We start from the raw sequence: 27,465 nt of genomic DNA on the forward strand, positions 1-27,465 counted from the left end.
TTTTAGGAGATATCTTTAAAACACTAATACATTAGATCTAGTATTAGAAGGGAAGGTTCCCCCCCCCCCCCCTCTTCGTCTGAATTAGCTAATTTAACAATAATCCATGGACACATTAAAAAAAACATAACACATATTGAATCAGTTATAATGGGACAAGGTCCGGAGGATATGTTATTTTTGGGGAGTCCCTGGAAATATGTTATTTTAAGACACACTGTCTTAGATGACAGTCTACCCCAAAAGTCAATTCCCCCAAAGGACATAGGCCCGTTGAATCGGCATCCTGGGCCAAAATTCTTCAGATCATCAGCTCACCCCAAATAACTCAATGCTCCAAGGCAACCAAGGAAAGAGTCCAGAGAATCTCTAGCTTTTGGGAGTCCCTGGAAATACCCCAAGAGACCTCATATCCCCAAAAATGCAATTCTCCCAGGCTGACTCAATCAACTCCTCCCCCAACAGGATCCTGCTTATTCACTCACTCACATTTCATACACACTCAGGCAGTAGATAGCTACTATGATTATTATGACAGGTACATGGGTAATTGGCTCTGGGCGAGAATTTACCTGTCTTTCTCTGGTAGGTCACGTGTAAGTCGTCTAGATCAGCATGACAAAACAAAGGGGAGACATGGGTACTTTTGGCTAGGTACAAGTATGTCCTACCGTACGCCTGGAGTTGATCAAATCCCGTCTGCGTCCGCCTTTGTTCAATCCGTCTGGTCTGGGAATTGCGACTTACACATGAGGCCTATAACCCAGGCCCCACGCTAATTGGGCAACATCTGATGTGAATTATATCAGTGCTCTTGTAGCTATCTTACTATACACCGAAGTATATTGAAGTAAATCAAACAGAGCCATTTGTCAGTTTCAGATGCATCTGCATTCTCTGTGTGCTTTCCACTGAGCTTTATTTCAAATCGTTCAAGTTTATATCACCTTTGTCATTAACATAAGTTCCCCCCCCCCCCCTACTATGCCTTTCCTGCACAGCTTTGCGGGCTTTCTTTGTTCAAAGTCTTCAAACGATGAGAGGGGTGATTCCGGAATGAGCAGATGGGGGAGTAGGATTATCCTCATGGAATGCTGTTTCCTCTACATGATGGTGAGGGCAAGATGGGAGAGAGGAGATGGGGGAGGAGGGCTCCTATATGTACATTTTACATTAAAAACATAGATACATCTATTACACTTATGCTTTTCCCACCTCCAGGCTGTGTCATTCAGCGAATATATTGTTTCTGATGCTGCTGGTACTGGGATATTAACTCCAAATATGTTATGGTAGCACTGGCTAACATAAATGCTTAATTGAGATTTCAACATTGATCTTTCAATGTTATGAAACCCTCGGGTGTACTGCTGATGCCTGCGCCTGACTGCTAGTGTGTGTTTCAGGAACTACTTGGCCTACTGATGTTTCTGGGCTTGGGCCTTAAATTTTTGGATGGTAGCACTAGCTAACATGCATCTTCAATAGAGCTTTCAATATTCACTTTTTAATGTTAGGGGTTGTGAACCCCTCTTGTGTACTCATGCTGCTTTCTGCTCCACTCTGTGTGTTTCAGGAACTACTTGGCTTACTGTTGCTACTGGGCGTCGGCCAAATTTGTTTTGAAGGTAGCACTAGCTAACGTATATCTTCAATAGAGATTTCAACATTCATCTTTCAATCTTAGGGGTTGTAATTTTTATAAGACTGAGGCCCTTTGGCCGTCGACGTCATATTAACTGTGGTATTATCACAAGAATCCAATGAAACATGTTGGAGCAATAGCAACGAACCATAACTGATAAAATGAAACATTCGTACTTTCATAATCAGGGGGGCACTGAGAGGCAGGGGTTGGAACAGGTGGTATCTCACCTGGCGGAGGACCGCCAGCTCGATGCTCACCAGAATGGGTAATGTAAACATTTAATTTTCACATCAAATTACATTAAATATGACATAAATGATCCTTTTCAATTTTGACACCTGAGGGTCTCCCTGCTGCCACATAGATGCTCTGCAGCGGTGATTCTAATGGCAATGCATGTAATCTGCATGCCATAGTGAAAAACAGTATGATTTCCCTATCCTAGCACCCTCCCTATGTGTGTTACAGCAAGGAAAAGTGTTCTACACCCCTATTGGGGGTCTCTGTGGGCCAGAAATAGCCGTTTTTAATATAGTCTCCCCGCAAATTTATTCGACCCGAAACAAACTTTTCAAACAAATTTGCGATTCAGCTGAATCAAATTTTTGAATAGTTTGCTCATCTCTACCAGTAACAGTATGATGGTAATATGTACAGAGATAATGTTTCTCCTTGTATACTGGTATTATTGGTAATATTGGTCTCAGTATACAGGATTTGGTCAGTAACAGTATGATGGTAACATGTATGGTGATAATATTCCTCCTTATATACTGGTATTATTGGTGATATTAGTCAGTATACAGGATTTGGTCAGTAATTGTATGATGGTAATATGTATGGGGATAATATTCCTCCCTGTGTAATGTACTGTATTATTGGTAATATTGGTCTCAGTATACAGGATATTGGTAATATTGGTCTTGGTTCTGGAAATAATCCATAAATTTACTGAATTATATGTAATATTAAACTGTGATAGATGGTATATAACATAGGGAGGAGAGAGACAGCAGGGAGCGTGTATGTCTATGGAGCCTGGGTGACTCTGTGACTAAGTAATCGCTATTATTCTTTCCTTTTTTCATCATCTCATTTAGGAGCCAAACGGTTTTTTGTTTGTTTTTTTCCTATCAATTTAGTAGTAAGAGGTTTTTTGTTTTTTTTCGGAACGAGTTGTGTTCTTCAATGGCACCTTGTTGGGGTAGCAAAGTTAGTTGAAGTGGAGGGTGGGTGAGCATCTTGGAGACATTACCCTTGATAATGATTAACTAGTGGCAAAACATGGAGGCGATCACTGTTTTATCAGGTTAGTGGGAACCGAGGTGATCAGACCACCGATAAGAGAGGGTGACTGGCATAGACATCCTTCAACAGTATGATGGTAATATTTATTGTGATAATATTCCTCCTTGTATACTGGTATTATTGGTAATATTGGTCTCAGTAAACAGGATTTGGTCAGTAACAGTATGATGGTAATATGTATGGTGATAATATTCCTCCTTGTATACTGGTATTATTGGTAATATTGGTCTCAGTATACAGGATTTGGTAAGTAACAGTATGACGGTAATATGTATGGTGATAATATTCCCAATGGTATACTGGTATTAAAGTTATTATTGGTTTCAGTATACAGCATTTGCTCAGTAATACTATGATGGTAATATGTATTGTGATAATATTACTCCTGTATACTGGAATTATTGGTAATATTGGTCTCAGTATGCAGGATTTCGTTAGTTACATTATGGTAATATGTATGGTGATAATATTCCTCCTTGTATACTGGTATTATTGGTAATACTGGTCTCAGTATACAGTATTTTGTCAGTAACAGTATAATGGTAATATGTATGGTGATAATATTCCTCCTTGTATACTGGTATTATTGGTAATTGTTACGCCGAGCGCTCCGGGTCCCTGCTCCTCCCCGGAGCGCTTGCGGCGTTCTCCCTTCTGCAGCGCCCCGGTCAGACCCGCTGACCGGGAGTGCTGCACTGACATTCGCGATGGGGATGCGATTCGCATAGCGGGACGCGCCCGCTCGCGAATCGCATCCCAACCACTTACCCGTCCCGGTCCCCGGCTGTCATGTTCTGGCGCGCGCGGCTACGCTCTCTAGGGCGCGCGCGCGCCAGCGCTCTAAGATTTAAAGGGCCAGTGCACCAGATATTGGTGCCTGGCCCAATCAGTCTAATTAGCTTCCACCTGCTCCCTGTGTATATTACCTCACTTCCCCTGCACTTCCTTGCCGGATCTTGTTTCCTTGTGCCAGAGAAAGCGTTAGTGTTGTCCAAAGCCTGTGTTCCAGATCTTCTGCTATCCACATTGACTACGAACCTTGCCGCCTGCCCCGACCTTCTGCTAGGTCTGACCTTGCCTCTGTCTAGTCCTTCTGTCCCACGTCTTCTCAGCAGTCAGCGAGGTTGAGCCGTTGCCGGTGGATACGACCTGGTTGCTACCGACGCAGCAAGACCATCCCGCTTTGCGGCGGTCTCTGGTGAAAACCAGTAGCAACCCTAGAACCGGTCGACCGACACGGTCCACGCCAATCCCTCGCTGACACAGTGGATCCACATCCAGCTAGCCGAATCATAACAGTAATATTGGTCTCAGTATACAAGATTTGGTAAGTAACAGTATGATGATACTATGTATGGTGATAATATTCCTCCTTGTATACTGGTATTATTGGTAATATTAGTCTCAGTATACAGTATGTTGTCAGTAACAGTATGGTTGTAATTTGTATGGTGATAATATTCCTCCTTGTATACTAGTAATATTGGTCCCAGTGTACAGGATTTGGTCAGTATCAGTATGGGGGTAAAGAAGTAGATCTTCCCTTCAGGACCTAGTGGATATCTGTTCCCTTCCAAATCAATTATTATTTGATGAATGCATCGATGTGAATAACGCACTGACACGTAGTTCAGTACAGAAATTCTTCCTTCCTTTATTAAAACATTCCACAGGGGTTCATAAAGACTTCAGAATCAACATAAATTACCACCCACATTATCGATTAATTATTAATGACGTGTGTTAGTCTACGTGTACATAGTTTTGCCATGCGCAAGTTTGACTTGTTTTTCTTCTAAGCACTAAGCAATTATTAATTTTTTCTTCTCCCCAAATATCCGAAATGTCAGTTTGACATGACTCCTATCTCTCTGCAAACAGAGAGCAGGCTACACTGGTGGGTGAATATGATTTCTGTTAGGTCAGCTAGTTTTGTGCAAAAGAATTAAGCAGATGTAAAATATGACATTTTATACCAATTAAAATATATATGTATATGATTATATATATATATATATATATATATATATATATATTAAATCCATTACAGTTATATGTATGGTGATAATATTCCCACTTGTATAGTGGTATTATTGGTAATATTGATCTCAGTATACATGATTAAGTCAGTAACAGTATGATAGTAATATGTATTGTCATAATATTCCTCCTTGTATAATGGTTGTTACGCCGAGCGCTCCGGGTCCCCGCTCCTCCCCGGAGCGCTCGCTTCACTCCCTCCGCTGCAGCGCTCCGGTCACGTCCTCTGACCCGGGGCGCTGCGATCCTGCTGCCAGCCGGGATGCGATTCGCGATGCGGGTAGCGCCCGCTCGTGATGCGCACCCCGGCTCCCCTACCTGACTCGCTCCCCGTCTGTTCTGTCCCGGCGCGCGCGGCCCCGCTCCCTAGGGCGCGCGCGCGCCGGGTCTCTGCGATTTAAAGGGCCACTGCGCCGCTGATTGGCGCAGTGGTTCCAATTAGGGTTTTCACCTGTGCACTTCCCTATATTACCTCACTTCCCTTGCACTCCCTTGCCGGATCTTGTTGCCTTAGTGCCAGTGAAAGCGTTCCTTGTGTGTTCCTTGCCTGTGTTTCCAGACCTTCTGCCGTTGCCCCTGACTACGATCCTTGCTGCCTGCCCCGACCTTCTGCTACGTCCGACCTTGCTTCTGCCTACTCCCTTGTACCGCGCCTATCTTCAGCAGCCAGAGAGGTGAGCCGTTGCTAGTGGATACGACCTGGTCACTACCGCCGCAGCAAGACCATCCCGCTTTGCGGCGGGCTCTGGTGAAAACCAGTAGTGGCTTAGAACCGGTCCACTAGCACGGTCCACGCCAATCCCTCTCTGGCACAGAGGGTCCACTACCTGCCAGCCGGCATCGTGACAGTAGATCCGGCCATGGATCCCGCTGAAGTTCCTCTGCCAGTTGTCGCTGACCTCACCACGGTGGTCGCCCAGCAGTCACAACAGATAGCGCAACAAGGCCAACAGCTGTCTCAACTGACCGTTATGCTACAACAGTTGCTACCACAGCTTCAGCAGTCATCTCCTCCGCCAGCTCCTGCACCTCCTCCGCAGCGAGTGGCCGCTCCTGGGATACGCTTATCCTTGCCGGATAAATTTGATGGGGACTCTAAGTTTTGCCGTGGCTTTCTTTCCCAATGTTCCCTGCATCTGGAGATGATGTCGGACCTGTTTCCCACTGAAAGGTCTAAGGTGGCTTTCGTAGTCAGTCTTCTGTCCGGAAAAGCCCTGTCATGGGCCACACCGCTCTGGGACCGCAATGACCCCGTCACTGCCTCTGTACACTCCTTCTTCTCGGAAATCCGAAGTGTCTTTGAGGAACCTGCCCGAGCCTCTTCTGCTGAGACTGCCCTGTTGAACCTGGTCCAGGGTAATTCTTCCGTTGGCGAGTATGCCGTACAATTCCGTACACTTGCTTCAGAATTGTCCTGGAATAATGAGGCCCTCTGCGCGACCTTCAAAAAAGGCCTATCCAGCAACATTAAAGATGTTCTGGCCGCACGAGAAATTCCTGCTAATCTACATGAACTTATTCACCTAGCCACTCGCATTGACATGCGTTTTTCTGAAAGGCGTCAGGAACTCCGCCAAGATATGGACTCTGTTCGCACGAGGCGTTTCGTCTCCTCGGCTCCTCTCTCCTCTGGTCCCCTGCAATCTGTTCCTGTGCCTCCCGCCGTGGAGGCTATGCAGGTCGACCGGTCTCGCCTGACACCTCAAGAGAGGACACGACGCCGTATGGAGAACCTCTGCCTGTACTGTGCTAGTACCGAACACTTCCTGAGGGATTGTCCTATCCGTCCTCCCCGCCTGGAAAGACGTACGCTGACTCCGCACAAAGGTGAGACAGTCCTTGATGTCTACTCTGCTTCTCCACGTCTTACTGTGCCTGTGCGGATGTCTGCCTCTGCCTTCTCCTTCTCTACAGTGGCCTTCTTGGACTCTGGATCTGCAGGAAATTTTATTTTGGCCTCTCTCATCAACAGGTTCAACATCCCAGTGACCAGTCTCGCCAGACCCCTCTACATCAATTGTGTAAATAATGAAAGATTGGACTGTACCATACGTTTCCGCACAGAGCCCCTTCTTATGAGCATCGGATCTCATCATGAGAGGATTGAACTTTTGGTCCTCCCCAATTGCACCTCGGAGATTCTCCTTGGACTTCCCTGGCTTCAACTTCATTCCCCAACCCTGGATTGGTCCACTGGGGAGATCAAGAGTTGGGGGTCCTCTTGTTCCAAGAACTGTCTAAAACCGGTTCCCAGTAACCCTTGCCGTAACTCTGTGGTTCCTCCAGTAACCGGTCTCCCTAAGGCCTATATGGACTTCGCGGATGTTTTCTGCAAAAAACAAGCTGAGACTCTACCTCCTCACAGGCCTTATGATTGCCCTATCGACCTCCTCCCGGGTACTACTCCACCCCGGGGCAGAATTTATCCTCTCTCTGCCCCAGAGACTCTTGCCATGTCCGAATACGTCCAGGAGAATCTAAAAAAGGGCTTTATCCGTAAATCCTCCTCTCCTGCCGGAGCCGGATTTTTCTTTGTGTCCAAAAAAGATGGCTCCCTACGTCCTTGCATTGACTACCGCGGTCTTAATAAAATCACGGTTAAGAACCGCTACCCCTTACCCCTCATCTCTGAACTCTTTGATCGCCTCCAAGGTGCCCACATCTTCACTAAATTGGACTTAAGAGGCGCCTATAACCTCATCCGCATCAGAGAGGGGGACGAGTGGAAAACGGCATTTAACACCAGAGATGGACACTTTGAGTATCTGGTCATGCCCTTTGGACTGTGTAATGCCCCTGCCGTCTTCCAAGACTTTGTCAATGAAATTTTTCGTGATCTGTTATACTCCTGTGTTGTGGTATATCTGGACGATATCCTAATTTTTTCTGCCAATCTAGAAGAACACCGCCAGCATGTCCGTATGGTTCTTCAGAGACTTCGTGACAACCAACTCTATGCCAAAATTGAGAAATGTCTGTTTGAATGCCAATCTCTTCCTTTTCTAGGATATTTGGTCTCTGGCCAGGGACTACAGATGGATCCAGACAAACTCTCTGCCGTCTTAAATTGGCCACGCCCCTCCGGACTCCGTGCTATCCAACGCTTTTTGGGGTTCGCCAATTATTACAGGCAATTTATTCCACATTTTTCTACCATTGTGGCTCCTATCGTGGCTTTAACCAAGAAAAATGCTGATCCCAAGTCCTGGCCTCCTCAAGCAGAAGACTCCTTTAAACGACTCAAGTCTGCCTTTTCTTCGGCTCCCGTGCTCTCCAGACCTGACCCTTCCAAACCCTTCCTATTGGAGGTTGATGCCTCCTCAGTAGGAGCTGGAGCTGTTCTTCTACAAAAAAATCCTTCCGGGCATGCTGTCACTTGTGGTTTTTTCTCTAGGACCTTCTCTCCAGCGGAGAGGAACTACTCCATCGGGGATCGAGAGCTTCTAGCCATTAAATTAGCACTTGAGGAATGGAGGCATCTGCTGGAGGGATCAAGATTTCCTGTTATTATCTACACCGACCACAAGAACCTCTCCTACCTCCAGTCGGCCCAACGGCTGAATCCTCGCCAGGCCCCATGGTCTCTGTTCTTTGCCCGATTTAATTTTGAGATTCACTTTCGTCCTGCCGATAAGAACATTAGGGCCGATGCTCTCTCTCGTTCCTCGGATGCCTCAGAAGTTGATCTCCCTCCGCAACACATCATTCCACCTGACTGCCTGATCTCCACTTCTCCTGCCTCCATCAGGCAGACTCCTCCAGGAAAGACCTTTGTTTCTCCACGCCAACGCCTCGGAATCCTCAAATGGGGTCACTCCTCCCATCTCGCAGGTCATGCGGGCATCAAGAAATCTGTGCAACTCATCTCCCGCTTCTATTGGTGGCCGACTCTGGAGACGGATGTTGGGGACTTTGTGCGAGCCTGCACTATCTGTGCCCGGGATAAGACTCCTCGCCAGAAGCCCGCTGGTTTTCTTCATCCTCTGCCTGTCCCCGAACAGCCTTGGTCTCTGATTGGTATGGATTTTATTACTGATTTACCCCCTTCCCGTGGCAACACCGTTATTTGGGTGGTCGTTGATCGATTCTCCAAAATGGCACATTTCATCCCTCTTCCTGGTCTTCCTTCTGCGCCTCAGTTGGCTAAACAATTTTTTGTACACATTTTTCGTCTTCACGGGTTGCCTACGCAGATTGTCTCGGATAGAGGGGTCCAATTCGTGTCTAAATTCTGGAGGGCTCTCTGTAAACAACTCAAGATTAAATTAAATTTTTCCTCTGCATATCATCCCCAGTCCAATGGACAAGTAGAAAGAATTAACCAGATCCTGGGTGATTATTTGCGACATTTTGTTTCCTCCCGCCAGGATGACTGGGCAGATCTCCTTCCATGGGCCGAATTTTCGTATAACTTCAGGGTCTCTGAATCTTCCTCCAAATCCCCATTTTTCGTGGTGTACGGCCGTCACCCTCTTCCCCCCCTCCCTACCCCCTTGCCCTCTGGTCTGCCCGCTGTGGATGAAATTTCTCGTGACCTTTCCATTATATGGAGAGAGACCCAAAATTCTCTCTTACAGGCTTCTTCACGCATGAAGAGGTTCGCGGATAAGAAAAGAAGAGCTCCCCCCGTTTTTTCCCCTGGAGACAAGGTATGGCTCTCCGCTAAATATGTCCGCTTCCGTGTCCCTAGCTACAAGTTGGGACCACGCTATCTTGGTCCTTTCAAAATTTTGTGTCAAATTAATCCTGTCTCTTATAAACTTCTTCTTCCTCCTTCTCTTCGTATCCCTAATGCCTTTCACGTCTCTCTTCTCAAACCACTCATCCTCAACCGTTTTTCTCCCAAATCTGTTCCTCCCACTCCTGTTTCCGGCTCCTCGGACGTCTTCTCGGTCAAGGAAATTTTGGCTGCCAAAAAGGTCAGAGGGAAAAATTTTTTTTTAGTAGACTGGGAGGGTTGTGGTCCTGAAGAGAGATCCTGGGAACCTGAGGACAACATCCTTGACAAAAGTCTGCTCCTCAGGTTCTCAGGCTCCAAGAAGAGGGGGAGACCCAAGGGGGGGGGTACTGTTACGCCGAGCGCTCCGGGTCCCCGCTCCTCCCCGGAGCGCTCGCTTCACTCCCTCCGCTGCAGCGCTCCGGTCACGTCCTCTGACCCGGGGCGCTGCGATCCTGCTGCCAGCCGGGATGCGATTCGCGATGCGGGTAGCGCCCGCTCGCGATGCGCACCCCGGCTCCCCTACCTGACTCGCTCCCCGTCTGTTCTGTCCCGGCGCGCGCGGCCCCGCTCCCTAGGGCGCGCGCGCGCCGGGTCTCTGCGATTTAAAGGGCCACTGCGCCGCTGATTGGCGCAGTGGTTCCAATTAGGGTTTTCACCTGTGCACTTCCCTATATTACCTCACTTCCCTTGCACTCCCTTGCCGGATCTTGTTGCCTTAGTGCCAGTGAAAGCGTTCCTTGTGTGTTCCTTGCCTGTGTTTCCAGACCTTCTGCCGTTGCCCCTGACTACGATCCTTGCTGCCTGCCCCGACCTTCTGCTACGTCCGACCTTGCTTCTGCCTACTCCCTTGTACCGCGCCTATCTTCAGCAGCCAGAGAGGTGAGCCGTTGCTAGTGGATACGACCTGGTCACTACCGCCGCAGCAAGACCATCCCGCTTTGCGGCGGGCTCTGGTGAAAACCAGTAGTGGCTTAGAACCGGTCCACTAGCACGGTCCACGCCAATCCCTCTCTGGCACAGAGGGTCCACTACCTGCCAGCCGGCATCGTGACAATGGTATTATTGGTAATTTTGGTCTCACTATACAGGCTTTGGTAAGTAATAGTATGATAGTAATATGTATGGTGATAATATTTCTCCTTGTATACTGGTATTTTAGGTAATATTGGTCTCAGTATAGAGGATTTGGTCAGTAACACTTTGATGGTAGTATGTATTGTGAAAATATTCCTTCTTGTACATTAGTATTATTGGTAATATTGGTATTAGTATACACGAGTTGGTCAGTAACAGTATGATAGTAATATGTATAGTAATAATATTCTTCCTTGTATACTGATAATATTAATCTCAGTGTACAGCATTAGGTCAGTAACAGTATGATGGTAATTTGTATGGTGATAATATTCCTCCTTGTATACTGGTGTTATAGGTAATATTGGTCTCAGTATACAGGTTTTGATCAGTAACAGTATGATGGTAATATGTATGGTGATAATATTTCTCCTTGTATACTGGTATTATTGGTAATATTGGTCTCAGTATACAGGATTTGGTCAGTAACAATATGATGGTAATATGTATGGTGATAATATTCCTCCTTGTATACTGGTATTATTGGTAATATTGGTCTCAGTATATAGCATTTGGTAAGTAATAGTATGATGGTAATATGTATGGTGATAATATTTCTTCTTGTATACCAGTATTATTGGTAATATTGGTCAGTATACAGGATTTGGTCAGTAACTGTTGATTGGAGGATGTGTGTTAGTTTTAAATGATACCTTTTTGGGGTACATATTTTGGAAAAAAATTACCAATGGGCAAGCATAATACGCCAGAGCATGGAACACTCAAATATAAGAGAAGAGCCCCAAGCAATTTATTCAGAAAATATATTTACGTTACATATTAGGTCATTCACAGTCGCTTTACTTATGAGCCCTTTCATGTTTGTTCCATATGGTCCCTTTTCCATTATGTATGGTAGTAACAATTATTAAGAGGAACTCCGAAGACCTGAACCTCACAGAAGGTCAGATGTCCTGATATTCCAGTTCGGATGAGGTTCACATATCGACCCGCCATATCATTGCATTGGAAGGTTTGAGTTCCGGCCAGTGGAATTGCTGTAATTTTGGCGCACCTGTAGAGAAATATAGTCCATTATAATGATGTCAACGTGGAAGATGTGTAAAACTTTACAGGTCAGGTCTGATTAGGCACTGAATCTCTCTACAAGAATGAGTAAAATGGCCTTCTCCGCTGTCCTATGAATAGAGTCTCAGAAGCCACTTTGGGGTAGTGTACCTCTTGTTGAGAGGCTCTTGGCTGCTAAAAGGGGGCTGTCGTAAAATAATATGTGAAGACACAATATTCGGGCTGACAGTAATACCCAGCTAGGAATTGTTTGATCTTGTAGCACTATGAAGTAATAGTGAATTATTCAATATAATTAGTATAATGAATATATAATAAACACAATGTCCGATGTATATAAAGGATATCTATAAAAAATAAGTAAGTTTAATTAGTAACTACATTATATTAGAACAACATTAAATGTTATCACATAAGTTAGTTCTGATATCATATATGGATATTACTTTTAGTTCTGATATCATATATAGATATTATTCTTAGTTCTGATATTATATATATACTAGCTGAGTACCCGTCATTGCCCGGTTTTTCCTTCCTAATCCTTGTTGGGGAGGAAAAAACAAAGGAGGAAGCTTTTGACTTCATATGCTATCCTCATATATTGTTGTCATATCCCAACCCCATATCCCATACTCCTATCCTGACCTGCTATCCCATCCTCCTATCCCATCCTCATATCCTGGCCTCCTATCCCGACCTCATATCCCGTCGTCATATCTTGACCTCCTATCTCGATTTCTTATCTCGACCTCCTATCGCGACCTCCTATCCCGTCCTCCTATCCCGACCTCCTATGCCGACATCCTATCCCGTTCTATCCCGTCCATCTATCCTGACCTCCTATCTCGACCTCCTATCCCATCTTCCTATCCCGTCCTCATATCCCGCCATCCTATCCCTACCTCCTATCCCAACCTCCTATCCCATCTTCCTATCCCAACCCCCTATCCCGACATCCTATCCCGTCCTCCTATCCCGTCCATCTATCCCGACCTCCTATCTCGACATCCTATCTCGACCTCCTATCCTGACCACCTATCCAGTCCTCCTATTTTGACCTCTTATCCCGACCTCCTATCCTGTCCTCATATCCTGGCCTCCTATCCTGACCTCCTATTTCGACCTCCTATCCCGTCCTCATATCCCGACCTCCTATCCCGACCTCCTATTTCGACCTCCAATTTCGACCTGCTATCTTGACCTCCTATCCCGACCTCCCATCCCGTCCTCATATCCCGACCCATAATATGTGTACCAGGTATTGAAATATCTCCAGCCGTACGGAAGTTATGTGAGAACATACATTTTCCATTGATTTGCATGGGACTTTAAACAAAAACCCCGACCATCACAAATGGGGGTAGTTAAGGGTTAAATTAACTATCCTATGTTTTAAGTGGACATATAAGTAACATGTGGCAAAGTATTATCAAAATATCTCCAGCCGTTTGGAAGTTATGCAGTAACATATTTTTCCCATAGACTTGTATGGGACTTTAACCATAAACCCCGCCCCTGGCAAATGGGGATGAGTAAGGGTTAAATCACCTATCCTATGTTTGTTGTTGACATATAAGTAACATGTGGCCAAGTTTCATGTTAATATCTTTAGCCGTTTGGACGTGAGGCTGGAACATAAATACATACATACATACACACATTGAGTTTTATATATATATATATAGATATTACTCTTAGTTTTGATATTATATATAGATATTACTCTTAGTTCTGATATCATATATAGATATTACTCTTAGTTCTGATATCATATATAGATATTACTCTTAGTTCTGATATTATATATAGATATTACTCTTAGTTCTTATATCATATATAGATATTACTCCTAGTTCTGATATCATATATAGATATTACTCTTAGTTCTGATATCATATATAGATATTACTCTTAGTTCTGATATTATATATAGATATTACTCTTAGTTCTGATATCATATAAAGATATTACTCTTAGTTCTTATATCATATATAGATATTACTCTTAGTTCTGATATCATATATAGATATTACTCTTAGTTCTGATATCATATATAGATATTACTCCTAGTTCTGATATCATATATAGATATTACTCCTAGTTCTGATATCATATATAGATATTACTCTTAGTTCTGATATTATATATAGATATTACTCTTAGTTCTGATATCATATATAGATATTACTCTTAGTTCTGATATCATATATAGATATTACTCTTAGTTCTGATATTATATATAGATATTACTCTTAGTTCTGATATCATATATAGATATTACTCTTAGTTCTGATATCATATATAGATATTACTCTTAGTTCTGATATCATATATAGATATTACTCTTAGTTCTGATATCATATATAGATATTACTCTTAGTTCTGATATCATATATAGATATTACTCTTAGTTCTGATATTATATATAGATATTACTCTTAGTTCTGATATCATATAGAGATATCACTCTTAGTTCTGATATTATATATAGATATTACTCTTAGTTCTGATATCATATATAGATATTACTCTTAGTTCTGATATCATATGTAGATATTACTCATAGTTCTGATATCATATATAGATATTACTCTTAGTTCTGATATTATATATAGATATTACTCTTAGTTCTGATATCATATATAGATATTACTCTTAGTTCTGATATTATATAGAGATATTACTCTTAGTTCTGATATCATATATAGATATTACTCTTAGTTCTGATATCATATATAGATATTACTCTTAGTTCTGATATTATATATAGATATTACTCTTAGTTCTGATATCATATAAAGATATTACTTAGTTCTGATATCATATATAGATATTATTCTTAGTTCTGATATCATATATAGATATTACTCTTAGTTCTGATATCATATAGAGATATCACTCTTAGTTCTGATATTATATATAGATATTACTCTTAGTTCTGATATCATATAAAGATATTACTATTAGTTCTGATATCATTTATAGATATTACTCTTAGTTCTGATATCATATATAGATATTACTCTTAGTTCTGATATATATAGATATTATTCTTAGTTCTGATATCATATATAGATATTACTCTTAGTTCTGATATTATATATAGATATTATTCTTAGTTCTGATATCATATATAGATATTACTCTTAGTTCTGATATCATATATAGATATTACTCTTTGTTCTGATATCATATATAGATATTACTCTTAGTTCTGATATCATATGTAGATATTACTCTTAGTTCTGATATTATATATAGATATTACTCTTAGTTCTGATATCATATATAGATATTACTCTTAGTTCTGATATCATATATAGATATTACTCTTAGTTCTGATATCATATATAGATATTACTCTTAGTTCTGATATCATATGAAGATATTACTCTTAGTTCTGATATCATATATAGATATTACTCTTAGTTCTGATATCATATATAGATATTACTCTTAGTTCTGATATCATATGTAGATATTACTCTTAGTTCTGATATTATATATAGATATTACTCTTAGTTCTGATATCATATATAGATATTACTCTTAGTTCTGATATCATATGAAGATATTACTCTTAGTTCTGATATCATATATAGATATTACTCTTAGTTCTGATATCATATATAGATAATACTCTTAGTTCTAATATCATATATATATTACTCTTAGTTCTGATATTACATATAGATATTACTATTAGTTCTGATATTATATATAGATATTATTCATAGTTCTGATATCATATATAGATATTACTCTTAGTTCTGATATTATATATAGATATTATTCATAGTTCTGATATCATATATAGATATTACTCTTAGTTCTGATATCATATGTAGATATTACTCTTTGTTCTGATATCATATATAGATATTACTCTTAGTTCTGATATATATAGATATTACTCTTAGTTCTGATATCATATGTAGATATTACTCATAGTTCTGATATCATATGTAGGTAATACTCATAGTTCTGATATCATATATAGATATTACTCTTAGTTCTGATATCATATATAGATATTACTCTTAGTTCTGATATCATATATAGATATTACTCTTAGTTCTGATATCATATATAGATATTACTCTTAGTTCTGATATCATATATAGATATTACTCTTAGTTCTGATATCATATGTAGATATTACTCTTAGTTCTGATATCATATGAAGATATTACTCTTAGTTCTGATATCATATATAGATATTACTCTTAGTTCTGATATCATATAAAGATATTACTCTTAGTTCTGATATCATATATAGATATTACTCTTAGTTCTGATATCATATATAGATATTACTCTTAGTTCTGATATCATATATAGATATTACTCTTAGTTCTGATATCATATATAGATATTACTCTTAGTTCTTGTTACGCCGAGCGCTCCGGGTCCCCGCTCCTCCCCGGAGCGCTCGCTTCACTCCCTCCGCTGCAGCGCTCCGGTCACGTCCTCTGACCCGGGGCGCTGCGATCCCGCTGCCAGCCGGGATGCGATTCGCGATGCGGGTAGCGCCCGCTCGCGATGCGCACCCCGGCTCCCCTACCTGACTCGCTCCCCGTCTGTTCTGTCCCGGCGCGCGCGGCCCCGCTCCCTAGGGCGCGCGCGCGCCGGGTCTCTGCGATTTAAAGGGCCACTGCGCCGCTGATTGGCGCAGTGGTTCCAATTAGGGTTTTCACCTGTGCACTTCCCTATATTACCTCACTTCCCTTGCACTCCCTTGCCGGATCTTGTTGCCTTAGTGCCAGTGAAAGCGTTCCTTGTGTGTTCCTTGCCTGTGTTTCCAGACCTTCTGCCGTTGCCCCTGACTACGATCCTTGCTGCCTGCCCCGACCTTCTGCTACGTCCGACCTTGCTTCTGCCTACTCCCTTGTACCGCGCCTATCTTCAGCAGCCAGAGAGGTGAGCCGTTGCTAGTGGATACGACCTGGTCACTACCGCCGCAGCAAGACCATCCCGCTTTGCGGCGGGCTCTGGTGAAAACCAGTAGTGGCTTAGAACCGGTCCACTAGCACGGTCCACGCCAATCCCTCTCTGGCACAGAGGGTCCACTACCTGCCAGCCGGCATCGTGACAGTTCTGATATCATATATAGATATTACTCTTAGTTCTGATATCATATATAGATATTACTCTTAGTTCTGATATCATATGTAGATATTACTCATAGTTCTGATATCATATATAGATATTACTCTTAGTTCTGATATCATATAAAGATATTTCTCTTAGTTCTGATATCATATATAGATATTACTCTTAGTTCTGATATCATATATAGATATTACTCTTAGTTCTGATTTTATATATAGATATTACTCTTAGTTCTGATATCATATATAGATATTACTCCTAGTTCTTGTCACGATGCCGGCTGGCAGGTAGTGGACCCTCTGTGCCAGAGAGGGATTGGCGTGGACCGTGCTAGTGGACCGGTTCTAAGCCACTACTGGTTTTCACCAGAGCCCGCCGCAAAGCGGGATGGTCTTGCTGCGGCGGTAGTGACCAGGTCGTATCCACTAGCAACGGCTCACCTCTCTGGCTGCTGAAGATAGGCGCGGTACAAGGGAGTAGGCAGAAGCAAGGTCGGACGTAGCAGAAGGTCGGGGCAGGCAGCAAGGATCGTAGTCAGGGGCAACGGCAGAAGGTCTGGAAACACAGGCAAGGAACACACAAGGAACGCTTTCACTGGCACTAAGGCAACAAGATCCGGCAAGGGAGTGCAAGGGAAGTGAGGTAATATAGGGAAGTGCACAGGTGAAAACCCTAATTGGAACCACTGCGCCAATCAGCGGCGCAGTGGCCCTTTAAATCGCAGAGACCCGGCGCGCGCGCGCCCTAGGGAGCGGGGCCGCGCGCGCCGGGACAGAACAGACGGGGAGCGAGTCAGGTAGGGGAGCCGGGGTGCGCATCGCGAGCGGGCGCTACCCGCATCGCGAATCGCATCCCGGCTGGCAGCAGGATCGCAGCGCCCCGGGTCAGAGGACGTGACCGGAGCGCTGCAGCGGAGGGAGTGAAGCGAGCGCTCCGGGGAGGAGCGGGGACCCGGAGCGCTCGGCGTAACAGTACCCCCCCCCTTGGGTCTCCCCCTCTTCTTGGAGCCTGAGAACCTGAGGAGCAGACTTTTGTCAAGGATGTTGTCCTCAGGTTCCCAGGATCTCTCTTCAGGACCACAACCCTCCCAGTCTACTAAAAAAAAATTTTTCCCTCTGACCTTTTTGGCAGCCAAAATTTCCTTGACCGAGAAGACGTCCGAGGAGCCGGAAACAGGAGTGGGAGGAACAGATTTGGGAGAAAAACGGTTGAGGATGAGTGGTTTGAGAAGAGAGACGTGAAAGGCATTAGGGATACGAAGAGAAGGAGGAAGAAGAAGTTTATAAGAGACAGGATTAATTTGACACAAAATTTTGAAAGGACCAAGATAGCGTGGTCCCAACTTGTAGCTAGGGACACGGAAGCGGACATATTTAGCGGAGAGCCATACCTTGTCTCCAGGGGAAAAAACGGGGGGAGCTCTTCTTTTCTTATCCGCGAACCTCTTCATGCGTGAAGAAGCCTGTAAGAGAGAATTTTGGGTCTCTCTCCATATAATGGAAAGGTCACGAGAAATTTCATCCACAGCGGGCAGACCAGAGGGCAAGGGGGTAGGGAGGGGGGGAAGAGGGTGACGGCCGTACACCACGAAAAATGGGGATTTGGAGGAAGATTCAGAGACCCTGAAGTTATACGAAAATTCGGCCCATGGAAGGAGATCTGCCCAGTCATCCTGGCGGGAGGAAACAAAATGTCGCAAATAATCACCCAGGATCTGGTTAATTCTTTCTACTTGTCCATTGGACTGGGGATGATATGCAGAGGAAAAATTTAATTTAATCTTGAGTTGTTTACAGAGAGCCCTCCAGAATTTAGACACGAATTGGACCCCTCTATCCGAGACAATCTGCGTAGGCAACCCGTGAAGACGAAAAATGTGTACAAAAAATTGTTTAGCCAACTGAGGCGCAGAAGGAAGACCAGGAAGAGGGATGAAATGTGCCATTTTGGAGAATCGATCAACGACCACCCAAATAACGGTGTTGCCACGGGAAGGGGGTAAATCAGTAATAAAATCCATACCAATCAGAGACCAAGGCTGTTCGGGGACAGGCAGAGGATGAAGAAAACCAGCGGGCTTCTGGCGAGGAGTCTTATCCCGGGCACAGATAGTGCAGGCTCGCACAAAGTCCCCAACATCCGTCTCCAGAGTCGGCCACCAATAGAAGCGGGAGATGAGTTGCACAGATTTCTTGATGCCCGCATGACCTGCGAGATGGGAGGAGTGACCCCATTTGAGGATTCCGAGGCGTTGGCGTGGAGAAACAAAGGTCTTTCCTGGAGGAGTCTGCCTGATGGAGGCAGGAGAAGTGGAGATCAGGCAGTCAGGTGGAATGATGTGTTGCGGAGGGAGATCAACTTCTGAGGCATCCGAGGAACGAGAGAGAGCATCGGCCCTAATGTTCTTATCGGCAGGACGAAAGTGAATCTCAAAATTAAATCGGGCAAAGAACAGAGACCACCGGGCCTGGCGAGGATTCAGCCGTTGGGCCGACTGGAGGTAGGAGAGGTTCTTGTGGTCGGTGTAGATAATAACAGGAAATCTTGATCCCTCCAGCAGATGCCTCCATTCCTCAAGTGCTAATTTAATGGCTAGAAGCTCTCGATCCCCGATGGAGTAGTTCCTCTCCGCTGGAGAGAAGGTCCTAGAGAAAAAACCACAAGTGACAGCATGCCCGGAAGGATTTTTTTGTAGAAGAACAGCTCCAGCTCCTACTGAGGAGGCATCAACCTCCAATAGGAAGGGTTTGGAAGGGTCAGGTCTGGAGAGCACGGGAGCCGAAGAAAAGGCAGACTTGAGTCGTTTAAAGGAGTCTTCTGCTTGCGGAGGCCAGGACTTGGGATCAGCATTTTTCTTGGTTAAAGCCACGATAGGAGCCACAATGGTAGAAAAATGTGGAATAAATTGCCTGTAATAATTGGCGAACCCCAAAAAGCGTTGGATAGCACGGAGTCCGGAGGGGCGTGGCCAATTTAAGACGGCAGAGAGTTTGTCTGGATCCATCTGTAGTCCCTGGCCAGAGACCAAATATCCTAGAAAAGGAAGAGATTGGCATTCAAACAGACATTTCTCAATTTTGGCATAGAGTTGGTTGTCACGAAGTCTCTGAAGAACCATACGGACATGCTGGCGGTGTTCTTCTAGATTGGCAGAAAAAATTAGGATATCGTCCAGATATACCACAACACAGGAGTATAACAGATCACGAAAAATTTCATTGACAAAGTCTTGGAAGACGGCAGGGGCATTGCACAGTCCAAAGGGCATGACCAGATACTCAAAGTGTCCATCTCTGGTGTTAAATGCCGTTTTCCACTCGTCCCCCTCTCTGATGCGGATGAGGTTATAGGCGCCTCTTAAGTCCAATTTAGTGAAGATGTGGGCACCTTGGAGGCGATCAAAGAGTTCAGAGATGAGGGGTAAGGGGTAGCGGTTCTTAACCGTGATTTTATTAAGACCGCGGTAGTCAATGCAAGGACGTAGGGAGCCATCTTTTTTGGACACAAAGAAAAATCCGGCTCCGGCAGGAGAGGAGGATTTACGGATAAAGCCCTTTTTTAGATTCTCCTGGACGTATTCGGACATGGCAAGAGTCTCTGGGGCAGAGAGAGGATAAATTCTGCCCCGGGGTGGAGTAGTACCCGGGAGGAGGTCGATAGGGCAATCATAAGGCCTGTGAGGAGGTAGAGTCTCAGCTTGTTTTTTGCAGAAAACATCCGCGAAGTCCATATAGGCCTTAGGGAGACCGGTTACTGGAGGAACCACAGAGTTACGGCAAGGATTACTGGGAACCGGTTTTAGACAGTTCTTGGAACAAGAGGACCCCCAACTCTTGATCTCCCCAGTGGACCAATCCAGGGTTGGGGAATGAAGTTGAAGCCAGGGAAGTCCAAGGAGAATCTCCGAGGTGCAATTGGGGAGGACCAAAAGTTCAATCCTCTCATGATGAGATCCGATGCTCATAAGAAGGGGCTCCGTGCGGAAACGTATGGTACAGTCCAATCTTTCATTATTTACACAATTGATGTAGAGGGGTCTGGCGAGACTGGTCACTGGGATGTTGAACCTGTTGACGAGAGAGGCCAAAATAAAATTTCCTGCAGATCCAGAGTCCAAGAAGGCCACTGTAGAGAAGGAGAAGGCAGAGGCAGACATCCGCACAGGCACAGTAAGACGTGGAGAAGCAGAGTAGACATCAAGGACTGTCTCACCTTTGTGCGGAGTCAGCGTACGTCTTTCCAGGCGGGGAGGACGGATAGGACAATCCCTCAGGAAGTGTTCGGTACTAGCACAGTACAGGCAGAGGTTCTCCATACGGCGTCGTGTCCTCTCTTGAGGTGTCAGGCGAGACCGGTCGACCTGCATAGCCTCCACGGCGGGAGGCACAGGAACAGATTGCAGGGGACCAGAGGAGAGAGGAGCCGAGGAGACGAAACGCCTCGTGCGAACAGAGTCCATATCTTGGCGGAGTTCCTGACGCCTTTCAGAAAAACGCATGTCAATGCGAGTGGCTAGGTGAATAAGTTCATGTAGATTAGCAGGAATTTCTCGTGCGGCCAGAACATCTTTAATGTTGCTGGATAGGCCTTTTTTGAAGGTCGCGCAGAGGGCCTCATTATTCCAGGACAATTCTGAAGCAAGTGTACGGAATTGTACGGCATACTCGCCAACGGAAGAATTACCCTGGACCAGGTTCAACAGGGCAGTCTCAGCAGAAGAGGCTCGGGCAGGTTCCTCAAAGACACTTCGGATTTCCGAGAAGAAGGAGTGTACAGAGGCAGTGACGGGGTCATTGCGGTCCCAGAGCGGTGTGGCCCATGACAGGGCTTTTCCGGACAGAAGACTGACTACGAAAGCCACCTTAGACCTTTCAGTGGGAAACAGGTCCGACATCATCTCCAGATGCAGGGAACATTGGGAAAGAAAGCCACGGCAAAACTTAGAGTCCCCATCAAATTTATCCGGCAAGGATAAGCGTATCCCAGGAGCGGCCACTCGCTGCGGAGGAGGTGCAGGAGCTGGCGGAGGAGATGACTGCTGAAGCTGAGGTAGCAACTGTTGTAGCATAACGGTCAGTTGAGACAGCTGTTGGCCTTGTTGCGCTATCTGTTGTGACTGCTGGGCGACCACCGTGGTGAGGTCAGCGACAACTGGCAGAGGAACTTCAGCGGGATCCATGGCCGGATCTACTGTCACGATGCCGGCTGGCAGGTAGTGGACCCTCTGTGCCAGAGAGGGATTGGCGTGGACCGTGCTAGTGGACCGGTTCTAAGCCACTACTGGTTTTCACCAGAGCCCGCCGCAAAGCGGGATGGTCTTGCTGCGGCGGTAGTGACCAGGTCGTATCCACTAGCAACGGCTCACCTCTCTGGCTGCTGAAGATAGGCGCGGTACAAGGGAGTAGGCAGAAGCAAGGTCGGACGTAGCAGAAGGTCGGGGCAGGCAGCAAGGATCGTAGTCAGGGGCAACGGCAGAAGGTCTGGAAACACAGGCAAGGAACACACAAGGAACGCTTTCACTGGCACTAAGGCAACAAGATCCGGCAAGGGAGTGCAAGGGAAGTGAGGTAATATAGGGAAGTGCACAGGTGAAAACCCTAATTGGAACCACTGCGCCAATCAGCGGCGCAGTGGCCCTTTAAATCGCAGAGACCCGGCGCGCGCGCGCCCTAGGGAGCGGGGCCGCGCGCGCCGGGACAGAACAGACGGGGAGCGAGTCAGGTAGGGGAGCCGGGGTGCGCATCGCGAGCGGGCGCTACCCGCATCGCGAATCGCATCCCGGCTGGCAGCAGGATCGCAGCGCCCCGGGTCAGAGGACGTGACCGGAGCGCTGCAGCGGAGGGAGTGAAGCGAGCGCTCCGGGGAGGAGCGGGGACCCGGAGCGCTCGGCGTAACAGTTCTGATATCATATGTAGATATTACTCTTAGTTCTGATATCATATATAGATATTACTCTTAGTTCTGATATTATATATAGATATTACTCTTAGTTCTGATATCATATATAGATATTACTCTTAGTTCTGATATCATATATAGATATTACTCTTAGTTATGATATCATATATAGATATTACTCTTAGTTCTCATATCATATATAGATATTACTCTTAGTTCTCATATCATATATAGATATTACTCTTAGTTCTCATATCATATATAGATATTCCTTGTTGAAATTTATTAACATCAAATAAATAGTCAAAGGATTAAATCAACTAATCTATAAGCCTCATCTGATACATTGATACAGATTAGACCCCCACATTCATCTGCAGTAGAGGATGGCATTTTTTGCACATCTGACCACTGTCACTTTAAGCATTAATAACTGAGATGCTTTTACTTATAAATTTGATTCCCAGATTGTTTTTTCGTGACATATTCTATTTTAACATAGTGGTAAATTTTTGTCGATACTTGCATCATTTCTTGGTGAAAAATTCAAAAATTTCATGAAAAATTTGAAAATTTTGCGTTTTTCTAACTTTGAAGCTCTCTGCTTGAAATGAAAATAGACATTCCAAATAAATTATATATTGATTCACATATACAATATGTCTACTCAACCCCTTAAGGACCGGGTTTTTTTCCGTTTTTGCATTTTCGTTTTTTTCTCCTTGCCTTTAAAAAATCCTAACTCTTTCAATTTTGCACCTACAAATCCATATGATTGCTTATTTTTTGCGCCACCAATTCTACTTTGTAATGAAATCAGTCATTTTGCCCAAAACTCTACGGTGAAACAGAAAAAAAAATCATTGTGCGACAAAATTGAAAAAAAACGCAGTTTTGTAACTTTTGGGGGCTTCCGTTTCTACGTAGTACATTTTTCGGTAAAAATTACACCTTATCATTATTCTGTAGGTCCATACGATTAAAATGATCCCCTACTTATATAGGTGATTTTGTTGCACTTCTGGAAAAAATCATAACTACATGCAGGAAAATTAATACGTTTAAAAATGTCATCTTCTGACCCCTATAACTTTTTTATTTTTCTGTGTATGGGGCGGTATGAGGGCTCATTTTTTGCGCCGTGATCTTAAGTTTTTAACGGTACCATTTTTGTATTGATAGGACTTATTGATCATTATTAAATGATATAAAAAGTGACCAAAAATGCACTATTTTGGACTTTTGAATTTTTTTGCGCGTACGCCATTGACCGAGCGGTTTAATTAACAATATATTTTATAACTCGGACATTTCCACACGCGGTGATATCATATATGTTTATTTTTATTTACACTGTGTTTTTTTTTTTTTATGGGAAAAGGGGGGTGATTTAAACTTTTAATAGGGGAGAGGTTAAATGATATTCATTCACTTTTTTTTCACTTTTTTTGCAGTGTTATAGCTCCCATAGGGACCTATAACACTGCACACACTGATCTTTTACATTGATCACTGGTTTCTCATAGGAAACCAGTGATCGACGATTCTACCGCATGACTGCTCACGCCTGGACCTCAGGCACTGAGCAGTCATTCGGCAATCGGACAGCAGGGAGGCAGGTAGGGGCCCCCCCGCTGTACTGTAAGCTGTTCGGGAAGCCGCGATTTCGCCGCGGCTATCCCGAACAGCACACTGAGTTAACCGACACTTTTTACTTTCACTTTTAGCCGCGTGGATCAGCTCTGAGCGCGCGGCTAAAGGGTTAATAGCGCGCGGCGCCGCAATCAGCGCTGCGCGCTATTAGCGGCGAGTCCCGGCTTCACTATGACGCTGGGCCCGCCATGATATGATGCGGGGTTACCGTGTAACCCCGCGTTATATCATGGGAGCAGGACCAAGGACGTACCTGTACGTCCTTGGTCTTTAAGGGGTTAATGTTTTCATAATAAAGTTGAGATGTTTTTACTTTTGGAAGACATCAGAGGGCTTCAACGTTCAGCAGCAATTTTCCAATTTTTCACAAAATTTTCAAAATCGGAATTTGAAGTGGATTTGAAGGGCCTTCAAATTAGAAATACCATATATATTTGAGTATAAGACGAGTTTTTCAGCACGATTTTTCGTGCTGAAAACACCCCCCTCGGCTTATACTCGAGTGAACTCTCCACCCTCAGTGGTCTTCAACCTCCAGATGTTTCAAAACTACAACTCCCAACATGATGGCTGTCCGGGCATCCTGGGAGTTGTAGTTTTTAAACTACTGGAGGTCCGCAGGTTGAAGACCACTGCCCGGGCCTTCGTCGTCATCCAGACCCCCTCCCCCCTCCCCCCTTTAGTTTTGTTAAGGGTGAGCTGGTCCGGGCCATCTCTGCTGCAGGGACCGTTCGGTAGGGAGGGATAGTCGTTCCGGGCTGTCCATCTTAATCGGGGGGTGCCTCTACTCCGTGCTTCGTGCCCAGCCCCGGAATAATGATGTTGCCTTGACGACAACGCTCAGGGACGTTGCTCATGAACGTCCCTGTGCGTCGTCGTCAGGGCAACGCCATTATTCCGGGGCCGGGCACAAAGCGCGGAGCAGAGGAATCCCTGGTGAAGATGGACAGCCCGGAACGACTATCCCTCCCCACCGAACGGTCCCTGCAGCAGAGATGGCCCGGACCAGCTCACCCTAACGTCCCGCCGAGCGGAGGTAAGTACAAAACTAAAGGGGGGAGGGGGTCTGAATGATGACGAAGGCAGTGGTCTTCAACCTGCGGACCTCCAGATGTTTCAAAACTACAACTTCAAAGTTTTTGAATTTTTACAAGTGGTAATAGGAGAAAAAGCCCCCCAAAATTTGTAACCCAAATTCTCTCGATTAAGGAAATACCTCATATGTGTATGTCAAGTGTTCGGCGCAGTAGAGGGCTCAGAAGGGAAGGAGGACAATGGGAATTTGGAGAGTGAATTTTGCTGAAATGGTTTTTGGGGGGCATGTCACATTTAAAAACCACTATGGTGCCAGAACAGCAGAAAACCCCACATGGCATACCATTTTGGAAACTAAACCCCTCAAGGCACGTAACAAGGGGTCTAGTGAGCCTTAACAACTCACAGGTGTTTGACGACTTTTCGTTAAAATCGGATGTGTAAATGAAAAAAAAAATTTTTTTCCCTCAAATTTACTATTTTTACAAAAGTTAATGGGAGAAAATGCCCCCCCCACCCAAATTTGTAACCCCATCTCTTCTGAGTATGGAAATACCCCATGTTAGGATGTAAAGTGCTCTGCTGGCGCACTACAATGCTCAGAAGAGGAGGACCGCCATTGAACTTTTGGAAAGAGAATTCGTTTGGAATGGATGTAAGGGGCCATGTGCGTTTACAAAGCCCCCCGTGGTGCCAGAACAATGGACCCCCCCACAAGTGACCCCATTTTGGAAACTACACCCCTCACGTAATGTAATAAGGGGTACAGTGAGCATTTACACCCCACAGGTGTCTGACAGATCTTTGGAACAGTGCGCTGTGCAAATGAAAAATTACATTTTTCATTTTCACGGACTACTGTTCCAAAAATCTGTCAGACACCTGTGGGGTGTAAATGCTCACTGTACCCCTTATTACATTACGTGAGGGGTGTAGTTTCCAAAATGGGGTCACTTAGGGAGAAAAAACTGTGTTAAAAAATGTAATAAACACACACATACACACTAAACACCATTTACCACTATTCTGAGCCATGACTACAATTTAGTTATTGAATTATTTAGATGTGGTGAAAAAGCTAAAAAAAAAAAAATCAAAAACAAAAGATCCAGAAGAAAACCTAGCAGACAAACCTTTTCAGACAGCAGGAAAAAGGAACAGACTATTTTTTCTACTACATGAAGTAAATTTCCCACTTTTGCCTTTGTGTGCCAAATTTATTAATGCCGTGCAACAATTTAGTAAGTTTGTCGCACATAGTCAAAAATGAAGTAGAAAAAAACAGGGTAAAAACCAGACTACATAGTAAAAGATTAGTAAATGCCCCTCAATATGTCTACTGAATGTTTCCATCATAAAGTTGAGATGTTTTTACTTTTGGAGACATCAGAGGCTTTAAAGTTCAGCAGCAATTTTCCAATTTTTCACAATATTTTCAAAATCTGGATTTTTCAGGGACCAGTTCAGATTTGAAGTGGAATTGAGGGGCCTTAATATTAGAAATACCCCATAAATGACCCCATTATAAAAACTGCACCCCTCAAAGCATTCAAAATGACATTCAGAAAGTTTGTTAACCCTTTGTTACACAGGAATAGCAGCAAAGTGAAGGAGAAAATTCTAAATTTCTATTTTTTACAATAACATGTTCTTGTAGACCCAGTTTTTTAATTTTTACAAGGGGTAAAAGGTGAAAAAGCCCCCCAAAATGTGTAATTCAGTTTCTCTCGAGTAAGAAAATACCTCATGTGTGAACGTAAAGTGCTCTGTGGGTGTACTAGAGGGCTCGGAATGGAAAGAGCGACAATGGGATTTTGAAGAGAGAATTTTGCTGAAATGGTTTTTGGGGGGCATGTCCCATTTATATTTTGGAAACTATATCCCT

General features: G+C 44.3%; 1 protein-coding gene across 1 annotated transcript in view; it reads right to left on the reverse strand.

Annotated features, from left to right (window-relative positions):
• Positions 1-11,628: 11,628 nt before the first annotated feature.
• Positions 11,629-27,465, reverse strand: part of LOC130319336 (fucolectin-like) — an 83,411-nt gene continuing 67,574 nt past the window's right edge. The window contains exon 4 of the mRNA XM_056552919.1: positions 11,629-11,865. Within this exon, the coding sequence (XP_056408894.1) occupies positions 11,697-11,865 (169 nt within the window). The 3' untranslated portion in view covers positions 11,629-11,696. The remainder of the gene's footprint in view (positions 11,866-27,465) is intronic.

The sequence above is a fragment of the Hyla sarda genome, unplaced genomic scaffold, assembly GCF_029499605.1.
Source record: "Hyla sarda isolate aHylSar1 unplaced genomic scaffold, aHylSar1.hap1 scaffold_211, whole genome shotgun sequence".
Classification (NCBI taxonomy): domain Eukaryota; kingdom Metazoa; phylum Chordata; class Amphibia; order Anura; family Hylidae; genus Hyla; species Hyla sarda.